Source organism: Rissa tridactyla, chromosome 3 (genome assembly GCF_028500815.1).
Source record: "Rissa tridactyla isolate bRisTri1 chromosome 3, bRisTri1.patW.cur.20221130, whole genome shotgun sequence".
NCBI classification, from domain to species: Eukaryota; Metazoa; Chordata; class Aves; order Charadriiformes; family Laridae; genus Rissa; species Rissa tridactyla.
In genome coordinates this window covers 112,925,334-112,938,829 of record NC_071468.1, presented here as the reverse complement: position 1 = coordinate 112,938,829, position 13,496 = coordinate 112,925,334, and the positions used below count along the sequence as shown (strand labels likewise).

The 13,496-nt window shown below is 40.8% G+C and overlaps 1 protein-coding gene across 3 annotated transcripts; it reads right to left on the bottom strand.

Annotated features, from left to right (window-relative positions):
• Positions 1 to 1,782: 1,782 nt before the first annotated feature.
• Positions 1,783 to 13,348, bottom strand: LRATD1 (LRAT domain containing 1). 3 transcript variants are annotated; one of them, XR_008465712.1, is made up of 4 exons: positions 13,214 to 13,348; positions 11,783 to 12,566; positions 5,615 to 5,700; positions 1,785 to 4,790 (listed from the first exon to the last, which is right to left on the bottom strand). XR_008465712.1 is itself a non-coding variant. In XM_054196908.1 (3 exons), exons 2-3 carry the CDS (start codon positions 12,527 to 12,529, stop codon positions 5,683 to 5,685), a joined length of 765 nt encoding a protein of 254 aa, XP_054052883.1. In that variant the 5' UTR covers positions 12,530 to 12,566; positions 13,214 to 13,348; the 3' UTR covers positions 1,783 to 5,682. The 3 variants fall into 3 exon arrangements, 2 of the variants coding, with proteins under 2 accessions (XP_054052883.1, XP_054052882.1); XM_054196908.1 differs by having other exon boundaries at positions 1,783 to 5,700; XM_054196907.1 differs by lacking the exons at positions 1,785 to 4,790; positions 5,615 to 5,700 and having other exon boundaries at positions 11,233 to 12,566.
• Between the last annotated feature and the right edge of the window lie 148 nt (positions 13,349 to 13,496).

Here is a 13,496-nt window from a genome sequence, read left to right as displayed (position 1 = left end):
TAAGACTAACATCAACAATCAACAATCAACAACTTGCTGAGAATTTTCAGCAAGTACAAAATGTACCTGTTCTTTTTTTAACAGAATCTGCTATAACTATCATAAAACATATATTCATAAACATGTGCTGATAATTTATTTTTGTTCAAACAAACTTGAAGATGTCATTAACAGTATTTAAAACCAAATGGTATGGAAATGAGTTTTACATTAGAACACCTCTCACACTATTTCCCCTCATAAAAGCTAAAAGGAGCTGCATATCTCCTAAAATGAGCCATCAGATTAACATTTTCTAAGATATCAGTGGTGGGTTCTCACACTGGAAATCTATTCCTCTGGCAGGCCACCAGAATTCAAATTTGGCAGGCTGTAGTGTAGTGTAAGGTTTACTTGTTCAATCAAGCATTCAATTAACTAACATGTCAGTATGTTGGTCCTTTGTGAGACAAATAAAAGGCAGCTAAAGTGTTTTGAGCCATCTGAATGGATAGTTGGTAATTAATATTTGTTTTTAATTTATTGTAAGATGTCCAGATGCTCTGGCAATCAGTTCCTGGGAAATCTTTAAATAATTGACTGAGTTCTGTAAACTTACTAGAGGGCAGCAGGTTTTCCTCTGTGTGTGATTAGAATTGGGCAAATGATTCAGGAGACCTTTTCAAAATTATTTTTTTGGCTTTTTTTTTTATTAATACATTGTTTACTGTTATGACATAATTTCAGTGTAATTTCCTATTTGTTAAATATTAGAATTTATCAATTATCTGCAGTCTTTCTAAGACTGTCATCATTTTGGGATCACACAGCATTTTCCAACTCAGTAAGCCAAGATTTATTAGTCTGAGGTTTGAAAAAGCAGTGGAGCTCTTCTTGGGGCAGAATAAAGCATGTAATTTCAGGACAATTTTTTCTCAGTTATCTCACCTTTGTACCTACTCCAGCAGTAGGTTAATCTTAGTTGTATAAGTGTAAACAGAGTAAGATTATAAACAGAGTGAGAAAAGCATTTGAAGTGTGTGATTTCATTAGATATGTGTTGAGATAGGATGAGTTGTCCTCTGAAAGTATGGCTTCATTTCTACTTCTCAGATGAGCAACTTAGACTATACGTACAACTTTTAGGTAAAAAACTTAGAGGTGGGGGTGAATCAGAGCCTTTCAGTCTGTTTTTGTCCTACTTAACTACAGCATGCAAATTAAGAGCATTGCTACTCTAGACAAGTCCTATAGCCAATGGAGACACAACCATCTTCAGAGAAGGATGTAGCTTGGACACCCCATTCCTATTAAGCACTGAAAACACTTAAGTCTATATTGATAATTGAAATCAGATGATCCAGATCTTTATGTAACAAAAGGTTTCATTTTACCAAGGTCTCAGAGTAAACGTGATGCTTCTTAGCTAATCAAAGGACATAGGAAGCTGGGCTGATTGGCTTTATTGCAGATTTTATACTTATGTTCCCTGATGACACTGACATCGTGGGAATTGCAAGGACATTTCTAAACACCATTTCATTGGTGACTGTTTGTCAGGCTCATGTGATACTACAGGCCCTAGTAGGAGGACCATTATGTGCTCCACTGTGCCATCATGAATATACTATTTCGTATGTCTGGTAAATCCCAGAATTTATTTTTAAAATCTCCATTCCCTGTTGCATTTGATCATTCGGTTATGCATTCACCCCACTCATACACTGGATGAAACATTTGCAGAAGGATCATTCCCACTACTGTCACTCTGGTTTATTTTTCCTCTGACCAAAGTTGCATTGATTTTTCTACTGCCTTTGTCCTGGCTAACAGTTAATGATCACACTCAATGTACGAATAGTAGAGATGCCAGTATCCTTGTAGCAATTAGCTGTGATCACACAGAGCCATTGTCACACACAAACACAAACAAAAGTAATAACAGAGATCCCACAAGCATTCATGTACATAGACACATTTATTTGAATGATAATGGAAACCTCACCAAGAGAGGGTAGATTAGCTCATAAATCAGATTTAAGGAATACCTTTTCAACCTCTACATCTCTCCTTCAAGATATAGTGGGTTCATTTTTAAGATAAACTGCTTAGCAGCTACCTTTTTTGCATGTAACACACTAGTGCTAACTTGTATGTTTAAAAATCCTAAACTATTTAATGTTTAGTAGAATATGATATTGAATTCTATGTTTTGTAAGATTTACGTTACAGCTATGAAAGCTTTTTAAAATATGTGAGTAATATTTTTCCAACCTCTACTTAAGCTGTCTTCAACGATGGGTTTCTGACTGGAGTCTGCTTGGGGACTTCATTTTCAGGCGGCAGAAGTTTGACATTGTCTGGAAAAAGTAACCAATTTGGAGATCTTCAGTAAAGTACTGAGAAGGCAGACGAGGTACCACAAATGACTAGTCGTATTTGTAAAACTCTGACCTTGTGAACAAAACTAATACAAAATTAAGTGTTTCCTGGTTTTGAGCTATTTAGTCTATAACTAGTTCATATAAGATTAGGAACAACTAAAGAATAAGACTTGAGTTTTCCTGACAATGTGACAACTCTATTAAACTGAAAATGGTACATTTTCCTTTTCCTTAGCATTGTTTGTTTCAGTAAAACATACTTGAATTTTGAAAAAAAGGTCTATGGGTCTTGCAAACTGAACTGCTCCCTAAATATCGATACAAATCTTATTCCTGTTTCAAGAAAATAAGAAATATATTACAGTCCATAGCTGAACATGAAACAAATTCTTCCTCTGACATTTTATGTTCCTGCTTTATTTCCATTCATGTTATCTTGGACTTTATTCTTAGGAAAGTCATTAAAAGCTCAAAGGTATGTATGAGATTAAGGATTTCAGGAGAATGAAATTAAAGATAGGTTTTCAGCACTGATATCACTTGCAGTATGCAAACATTTGACATTTCTATTGCTGTTGGGGTACATTATCAGCAGACAGTGAACTCAACTTTGTGTTCCTATGGATTAAGAAGAGTTGCTAGCATGCTGTGAAATGGAAAAGCAAAAGATTATCCTCTTTACTCAGCATACGTATGCAAGCTTCTAGCATTCCAAAATTTAAAGGGTATCATTTCTATAATTGTTGCTCCTAACACAGTGAAAGTTTTATCTGCATGTTTCTGAGTTTATCTGTATACAAAGCATAAATATAAAAGAACAGCCCAAGATTTCTGCTGAGGATGACCTTTTTTTGTAGAACCTTTTTTCTTCTGCCAATCTTTTTTCCCTTATCCTTTCAAATCAAAAGAGAGATAAAGAAGTAGGAAACTCTTAACAGTCCTCAGCTAGAGCTAATGGGACCCAGGCAACATTCCTGCCAGGCTGAATCTGCATATTAACTGACCCTTTGTGTAGGGGTCTAGCACTTGACACTCTTTTATATTGCCATAATTAAAATGAGTCGATGGGTCAATTAAAGTGAACTTTTCAATATTAATGACCTTTGATTACACCTAACAGAAGAATCAATGGTATAAAGTCAGCACAGGCTGGAAATACTAATCCAGAGAGTCTGTCAGGTAGGCAGACATACCATGTAACGAGGTTTGAATTTAAAGATGAAGTAGGGCTGCGTCATATTAGCAAATAAGCATTTGTATCATATAGTTCTATGATAAACATTAACAGGTCTTTGCATTCATCTAAGATACCTCTGTACAATGAAGTTGTAGCTTAACACGCAATCTAAGTTTCTTAAGAGTATCTGTTGCTGATGCTCAGTCAGATGTTTTAATTACCAGCAATGTTATGGTGGTCCATGATTTGTTATACTGGATCTGCTTTCAGTAGCAATATACTTATTTATTTATTTAAATAAAAATTCTTTCATTAAAGGACTTTAGCAAGATAGGCGAGTGAGTTACTCTTCTTCCACAACCTCTGGAAATGACAATATTCTCTGGGCAAGGATTCAGTTCTGACAGTCCCTGTAACAGTGATTTCAAGTGATGGACTTGTTCAGGGAAAAGGGCCCTTATATCACCCACAGGTGGTTTGATGAGGAGGAAGACTTTTGGACAGGTAAAAAGTTCCATAATCTTATATCAGGTGAGACAAAAACTTCATGGGTGAGGACGTGGAATAACTGGGCTATTCTAGTTCTTGAAATTAAATTTCATCTGTGAAGGACTCAGCAATCCAGTCCACGCGCAGCACTCACAGGTCTTGACAGAGATGATTTTTACCCTGTATCCATGAGGTAAAATTTCTAAAAGTGGCCAGTGTTAGCCTGAATGTGCCCCAGATAACTTTAGTGAAAGTTCACCAATGAGTTCAATGGGGAAAACGTCAAGTCAATAGTAAGTGCTGTTCAAAGTCCCACAATTTAGCTTTTGAAATAAACATATCAGTTCAAAGAAAGATAAGATGAGAAAAGTCAAGAAATATCAATGCCAGCCACCTCTTTACTTAGGAACAACTATACAACAATAGGTGAGTCTGTCTGAACAACAGAACAGAGCTAATTTCAGTGTTATGCTTTCAAAATATTACAGTGAGGGGAAAAACATTCAAATTATGAAAAAAAAAAACAACCTTTGTGGCACTATCCATTAAAATATGCCAAAGAGAAAGATGGATGGATACTTCACTGGAGCATTCTTTTATTTATACATACACAAGTCAGTAGCAGCATAGTTCATTCTAAAAGGGTACTTCATTATTGCAAAGTGTAGTGCTCCTTGATATTTTTCCTCCAGTAAGTAGCAATATGTCAAACCCCACATATTTAACTCACTTCTCTTGATGTCAGAAGACCATGGCATACCCTAAAGAACAAATATTTGAATAGTGTTAAAATCCTGTCAGTGAAGTCTTGGGTATCCATCTGTTGCACAGATAATATACATACCGAAATGACTGCCATTTAATACCAATGCTAACAAAATAATCAAGACTTCTTGTGTGTGTGTATATGCATAATATATACACACACGATGTGCATATGTATATTATATACAATTATATCTATTAGTTATATATCAATATGCATATAAATTTCTGCTTAAATATTTACAAACAACTAGTATATTTTTCAGACTCAGTTCTCATATTGCTTTCAGCTAACTGAAAGGGCATATGGAAACAATAGGAACATATGGAAAAAAGATCTGTTTTAAGACCAGATTGTGATATGTTTACTCATGTTGAATAACATACGAGGAATATTCCTTCTGTGGCATAAAGTACTCTGCTGTGAAGAAATGTCACAATGCAGCACTTTGCATTTACTCACACTGTTAGATCTTTGCCATTTATTTACCTGCAGCAGCCATAGTGTCACATCAGAACTAAATCTGGAGTTTGATTGTTTCATTTATTTGCAAATTTGGCCCCATGATAATTTTCTTGAGTCAGAGTTACTCTTTTATTTACACAAACTAGGAACAAGCTCTTACCTCTACTGTATAGGAATTACCAATAAAGATTATTGAGGTGTCCCATTTATTAGCATTATGCTGCTTACTTTATGAGCTTAAAAATACAACTTTTCAAAAGGGATTGGCAATGCCACCCTGTATCAAAATAGTGTTTAAACTGTGAAAAATTATTTGCTACTTGAGACTGATGAGACACTGCGTATTTTACTCACCCTATTTTGCCTAGGCAGTAGCATGGTTCTCCAAAGTGTGAATGGTTTTATGTATGAAGGGTGCATGGTTACTCACCCTCATGCACCTTGGAGAAGAGAAAGAAAGAATTGAATTTCAATCTTATCTCTGAACATCTTCCTTGAACAGCCTGAAGTTTAGCTGTGAACTCTCCCACCCTTTTTATTGTACCCACATTAGTTCCAAATTCCACCTGAGTTCCTGCCAAAATAGCTGGAAATATTGGCTCTACAGCACTGCAGAAGCTCAAGCCCATAAAATAAACTCCAATCTTCTATTTGTACCCAACACATGTACCCAAACGGCCACACAACAGAAAATCAAAGGGATGTTTGAAAAGCATTAACCCACTTTATCTAGGAAAATGCCAATTTGCATAGATGATTGTATGTACAAACAAAAATATGTGATTAAGGCCCTTCTGGTAGGCATCACACACATGAGCCTTCCATTGAATTCTTCAGAAGGTTGATGCTGAGATCTTGATCCTGGAGAGCCCTACTCCTTGGTTTTAGCCCAAAATAAATGCCAAATGAAGGGGGTAGATCTTTTATGTTAAAGATCCTGATCCTACAGACACTTGAAGAGGGAGTTTTACGTACATGAATCATCTGCAGAATCAGAAATGCCCCGAAGCCCCAAAATAAAAATATGAAAAAAAAAAAGCAAACAAGTGTCACCAACATAAAAGCATGATCTCAATCTGAATGGCCTCTGCTAATGGAAGGTTTATGATTCCTCTAGACACATCCACCTGAATATGTTTGTATTTGATGCAAAATATTTAAAATTAAGAAATGAAAATGCATATTACTAGCTGCTCAATTATAAATCCTATCAGAAAAATACTAGTTTATTTCTTGAAGGTAAATATGCTTAAAGTAACTTCTAATTTCAATGGCATGGTGGCATTTCAATATACAAAAAAATAGAACTTAACAGGGGATTTGTATTATTTAGACTAGACAATACTATTTTGCAAAAGAGATAATGCAGAGTACCACCACCACTTTAAAAAAAATACAGCACTGGTAGTTTACATCTCTATAGATTACATCTATATAATCTGGAGTAAACCCACTGATACACCAAGTAACAGAAGACTCTTAGTTCATTGCCTTTTTCCAACCTAACATCTACACTATCCTCTTTTTGATTTATAAGCAGTTCAGTAAAGTATCTGATCCCAGTATTCATTAATTTTCTTTACAATAAAGCTGTAAAAAAATCTGACAGATTAAACTAACATTGTGTCAGAGGATCCATGATCCTAGGGCAGTTTTACATGTCAAATCTGAACTCAAAGTACAGAGAAGTTAAATATTTCATAATAATAAACTAAGCAAATAAATTCCAGACTTGCCATGGAAACACTGACACTCATGAACTATCAGCGGCACTTGATCACACTCTAGTCATATATTATTATCCTTTAGACCCTAATTCTGTAGTGAAACTGCCCTCAGCGTGGTAGCCCAATCATACTTCCTTACATATTTCTGGATTAGTACTTTGGGACTGGGATTTTCATCTTTCTCCTGGGTTATAAAGCAGAAAACACAGTTTGCACAGCCTAAGCAGCACCATATACAACTTTTTAATCACAGCCAAATATAATTATGGGCAGAACACTGTTAGCTGCTCTAGTAGATATCTTTCATAGAAAATAACCAAATCCTAAAACTAGCAGTATCTCTCCCAGCCCACTACCTCCTCTGTAGCTGCAGACAGAGGGTTAGGAACTAGGCGGGCTGAGGTACCTGATCCCACAAGATGCTGCGTGTCTCTGGTGGGATCCAGCGTTCTCTCAACTCCAGGCAACATTGGCTGGAGTTACAGATGTTCAACACATCGCATAAACAGGTCTATAAACTCTGACAGATTTTTGCACATCACTTACCTGAATATGAAAGACACTAAAATGAAATGAGGCAGGATAATTAAGGCTGTGCACGCTCTAGCACAGACTGAAAGCCATTTCTTGTCACACCCTGAAGGCCGTACCTTGTTACACCTTGCTTTTAATCTGAAGTTCACATACAGCATACGGATCAATAGCATATTGCCCTTAAAAAATATGCTGGGAGGGGTTGTCTTTTTGGTTTTGTTTTTTTTTGGTTTTGTTTTTGTTTTTTTTTTCCATTTTATACAACCATAATGAGAGGGGAAAAAAATTCTAACAAACAAAACCAAAGTAACCTGGAAACATATGATGGAGATGGAGACAAAATTTGACAATGACAAAACCTATTTTGCTACCCATCCTTACAGTCCTCTACCTACATGCACAGCCAATAGCCAGCAAACATTTGGGTCATGACAGTAAAACATTTCACAAAGGTTGTCTATGTTTCAAGAGGACATGAATTGAATTTTTAATAAAATGTTAGCCTCAAAGCAATTCAAAAGATTGCATTTTGGAAAGACAAAGAAAATCATATCCAAGCAATAGAGATTCTATAAAACTGCTACCCAAATAGCTAACAGAAAGCTTGAAACGTGACACAAAAGAAGGATGTGCAAAGCATCTTAACATTGCAGTCATATTACATGTCAGCACTTCAAGAGCAATGAATGAGATATAAATATTTACCCTAGGTAGCTAGACTGAAGAAAGTAAACAGATTCCGCAGATATAATATAATTTGTCAATATCTTTACTGCTGGAAATGGAAATGTTAACTCAGGCAGGTCACTGATCCTGAAAGATGAGTATAATCAATTACATTTTTTACCTGTCAGTCATTCACATCATTGCCTTTCTTGCAGCTGACTGCTCCTCGCCCTTCCATTTCTTGTTTCAAGGCACTGAACAACTTCTTACATCCACTTTTCACTCGGTCGGTTTCCCTTCTCCCATCTCAGATTAAGACTGCTTGTTTCAGAACTAGTCTGTTTTCTTCCCTTACTTTCACAGTATTGCCTGTTTCCACTGTCTCCCATCTCAGAAAGGTGGCCCTTCTGCTCTCTGAAATGCCATCTTAAATCTCACTTCTTCTCAAGGTCCACAAATTTTAACCACCTCCTAAACAATAAAATCTGATCCAAGGCTCACTGAAGTCAGTGAGAGCCTTTCCATTAACTTCAATGGACTATGAATCAGGACCGGATTGCTGTCAGGAGCTCTGGGCTGAAATCTAGCAAAAGGCAAAAAACCAAACCCAAAGGATCTGTATGGGTATCTTTGTTGTTAATAACAGCCTGCTACTTAAACATAGTCATGACAATACTATATCCTAGGTTAATACCACCTGCGAATATTTCCAATACATTTTCTCCACACCCTATGCAAAGGACTCAGGCCTTAATTTTGTTGTTACCTCTCCCTTGGTAGAGGTACAAACTTGTTACAAACTTGGAGCAATGCCAAAGACTTCTGACAGAGCTTACATAAATAAGCATAGACTAGTTCCTGTCACTTCCTTTATAATACTACAAAATACCATTCTACATCCAGCTAAGTAAAACAAAGGAAACTGTCGTGTTTGTGAACCAGGTTAGTAAATCATTACCAACAAAAAACCCCGAGTTAAAATGGCTGTTTAGATAGAGTGATGGAGTATTTGGAAAGCACAGTGAAAAGTCTAAAGCCAGTATGTTTTAAATTCTCACTAGCGGAGATGTGCAATGTTCTTCTTGCAAGAATCCTCTTTCTAATCCTATATTATTCATCTAAAAGCAATTTGAAGAAAAGGCATTCCAGAAATCAAAAATAACAATGTGACTCCACTTCATTTTTCCTATCTTCATAAACACTCTGCTATTTATTCCCTCTTCATGTAATTCTCCCTGCCCCTGCCTGTCTCAGTTCTCTAATGTATGTTTTTACAAGGGGAAATTAAACAAAATTACTTTTTGCCCACTATTCCTTCTCCTACCATTTAATTTTTTTTGTAAGTGCGTTGGGTGTAAAGCTAAGTGCCTTTCTGCAATCCCACAGTGCTCCCACCAAGTGATATAGCTCTAACAGACAGTTTGGGAGATCTAATGCAGTATACTTATTAAGATACCCAAATACTATGTAGAAGACTGTTCATGTTATGGAAAAAAACTGTCATGATCAGACAGTTGCCAATATAGAGCTAAAATATTACAAATTTATTAAAAGGTATGTTGTGATTCAAGGCTAATTCAGTAGGAGTTTGACAGTAATGATAGTTCACGTTTTTCAAAGGTTTACCCTATATTGTACTAATGAAGGTCCTTTAGCGAAGGGGATAAAAGTAACACTGCCCATTACTAGATAACTTTGCCAAGTATATCAGCAAACACAAAGCCAGTTAGATGGCTTTCACTGAAGGGTTGCAATCGGGGGGTGGGGGAACGGATGGGGTGTGGGGGTGTTTTTGGTTTGTTTTTTTTTTAATAAAGATATTTATGCTGACATTTTTATTAGAATGAAGTACACTCCACCCTCACAGCTTCAGCTACAGGAGGCAAACACTTCATAGAAATGAAATTACTGTTGCAACAAGGTTGCTTATGACATTGTTTAATACAAAAAGGAGCCAGGATACAGTACATTGATAGGGGGTGGAGTGTATTTTTTTATATATATATATATACAGAGGAGGGGTATTACTTCTGTTCTGCCATCTGACATTGATGTGGGAAGAGGGGACAAAAACAAACGCATTTTCTTTCCAGTACTGAAACATGCAGAGACAAATTGCTTATTACAAATTGTATGCAGCTCAGAATAATGATTAAAAGAAATAAAATAGACAGGTCTAGAAATGCCCCAGTATACTTAATTTGTTTAGATTTTTAAAATATATATTTAAAACTCTGATCTTTCACTTCAAAACTTATAATTAAGCAATGAGCGAATAGGATCTGAAATACAGGCAAGGCATTGCTCACATCACATTAAAAGGCATCTTTTAAATGCAGCTGTGGATTTCTAAACTTAGACTGAACAGGATTTTTGGTTGCTTGGAATTTGAAATACAAGATGAACTTGACCACATTACATCTATTGTCTTTAAGTGGAATTGTAGATATGCAATAAATTGCTGTTTCAAAGAGGCAACATGCAGAATTCACACCCATTTGTTTCTTGCAGGATTCTGTTGACCTGTGCATGAAGAGGTATTGAAGCAGTGGTGCAGTGAGAATCACTACAGCGGTACAAATCCACAGCTCAAGCATGAGATCCTAGAGGCTGGATCTCTGAGGAGCAACACTGAGTATACTGTTCTCCAAAATACACCACCTCCTTTAACCAATGAATTTAGTTTGAGGAAAACTGCTGCTCACGAACTTTTTTCCCAAAGGAAAAAAAAAAAAAGGCAGGGAGGCTGGGGGGAGGGAAGAGGTGGAAAGAGCTTATGCATTATGATGATATTTAGCAGGGAGCTGCAAACAAAAAAGCAAAGACAACAAATATTTTAAATATGATAGATTTCAACCACAAATGTGAAAGCATTTTCCCCTGTTAATATCTTGCCGGAGTTGGAACAAAATTGGGTTTTGTATCTTGCTGGAACAAAATTTGGGTTGCAGCTACAGACTGAAGCAACAGTGTTGAGAAACAAAACAAACAGGCATTTACCCCCTCCACTCCCCCTCAGCCCTCCCTTCCCCTCCCAGCCAGCAAAGTATGATTGATGCTTTTGGTTGGCTGCAAGGCAAATATTAGCTAGAAACTCATTTAGCTAGATCCACATCCATGGCCCCAGATGTTCAAAACTTATCATGGATTAAAGCCATGAAATAAAAATTAAAAAAAAATATTTCAATTTGAAATTTTATTGGCGTGTTGCTAGAATGGTCAACATCGATCTACAGGAGAGACTTTGTCCACATACTCTGAGAACAGCCTTCCTGCACCTCCCCCCTCTTTTCTTCCTCTCTCTCGCTCTTTCAGCATTAATGCTATTAAAAGCCAAACAAAATACTGGCTATGGGTGTAAAGAATGCTGGTTTTTTCAGAATGTTGCCATGGATCCTGCTTCCAGTTGCGTCCCATGAAAAGAGGGTGCAGCCTCCTGTCTCTGTGGCAGGGCAGAAGGAAGATAGCCACGTACCCCTGCTTCTCCCTATTCTTTCCCATCCACTATAGCCAGGTCTTTGATCACCCTCAGTTTGCCACTGGCATCGATCCTGCGCTTCTCGCGTATTAGATCCTCCAGGCTGTGGAACCTCACCGTGTGCACCTTGTTCTCCGCCAAGTGGATCTTGAGATAGTACTGCTGCTGGTGCTGGGTGCCGGCAGCAGCCTGCAGCTCCCCCCCGGCTTTGAACTCCCTTTTCCCGAAGCGGCACCAGGCGGCGAAGCTCTCGGAGTTAGTCCAGCAGATCTCGTCGCTTTTTAAGCCCAGGTGCCCGCAGGCGTTTTGCACCACCAGCTCAGCCACCAGCGGGCGAAAGCGGTACCAGCTATTCACCACCCGGCCCACGTTGCCCGCGGCCGCCTCGTACAAGCTGTCCTGCCGGATCTGCCCCTGGTGCAGGTGGATGATCTGCCCGCTGCCCACGTACACTGCCCAGTGCGGCGGCGGGTGCTCCGACGGCCCCAGGTAGAGCAGCTCCAGCAGGTCCCCCGGCTTGCAGAGGGCAGGCAGGGCTGACACCGAGTAGACGCTGAGGTCCCCAGCCTGGGGGCCGCTGCTGACCTTGGAGAAGATGCATTCCTGGCCGCGGAAAGCGGAGAACTGGGTCTCGTTCAGCACCAGCTGGTGGTGGAGGTGGTGGGTGGGCGTCTCCTGGCCAGGGCTGCCGGAGCCCTTCACGCTGTACTTGTCTGGCTGGCCTCGCTCGTCCAGGTCCTCCTCCTCATCCGAAAAGAAGTAAGCCACCCCGACGCGCAGCTCGTCTTTCTCGATCCCCGAGGGGTCCCCGGTCGGCAGCTCGCTGTAATTCAGGTGGGTGATGCGATCCAGTTGATTTCCCATCAATGACAGGGCGAGGCGAGGGCAGGAATCGCCGGATCTGAAGGAAGGGTGGGGTGGGCAGGGACACAGAGAACAAGAGAAGGGAAGCAGAGTGCAAACGGAGGGAGGAAAAGAAAGGAAAAAATAAATAAATCAAGGCACATACAAAAGACTTCAGCGATTCCGCTCTAAGCCCCCATCCCTCCCCCACTCCTTCCCTCCGCTCCGTGCAAGGAAGAAACTCCCGGTGCGGATCCTTCCCCCTGCCCTCGGGGTGCGGGGCAGGGCAGAGCCCGTCTCCCCGGCGCTCGCCGGGCCGCACCGTGCGGAGCTGCCCGAGCCCCACGGTCCCGGAGCGCCCGACTCCCACCGCCGCGGGAGAAGGCGGCTCCCCGCCGCCCGCCAGCACGGCGCGGGGGCACGGAGTTAGCCCGGGAGCCTCCGTTCCCTGCTCTGCAAGGGGAGAGGGCTCCCGGGGCGCGGAGAGGGGCCGGGCCGGAGGGTCCCGAGTCCTTCCCTCCGCTGCCGAGCCGGGCAGCGCTGCATGCGGGAAGGCGGCTGGAGCAGCACACGGCCTGGGAGCTGGTACCCCTGCCTGCCCCCACCCCGATCCCCGGAGCGCGGCCGGGACCCCGCATAGAACAGGCAAAGAGCAGGCGATCAGCATCCCCCACCTCCCACCCCCGCTCTCGCCCCCCTCCGTACCCGTGGTCGCCCAGCGCCAGAAACACCCCCCCCTCTCAAAACTCCTTTAAAGTCGTCCTGTCCCCATGGGCGCTGCAGAGGAGGTGAGCTCCGTCCTCCCCGCTGCGCGCCCGGCTCCTCCGCCGCCGCCCCGCTCCGCTTGTGGGCTGCCCGGCCCCTCCGGCGGGCCTAAGTACCGGCGGCGCCGCTCCCGAGCCCGCCCCGGCCCCGCTCATTGGCCGCGCCGCGATGCGCTGCGCCCGCCGGCGGCGGCGGCGGCGGCAGCGGGGATCCGCGGCGTCAC

Bases quoted from the DNA above. Each gene is read 5' to 3' on its own strand.
- LRATD1 (XM_054196907.1), bottom strand. From the start codon at position 12,529: ATGGGAAATCAACTGGATCGCATCACCCACCTGAATTACAGCGAGCTG.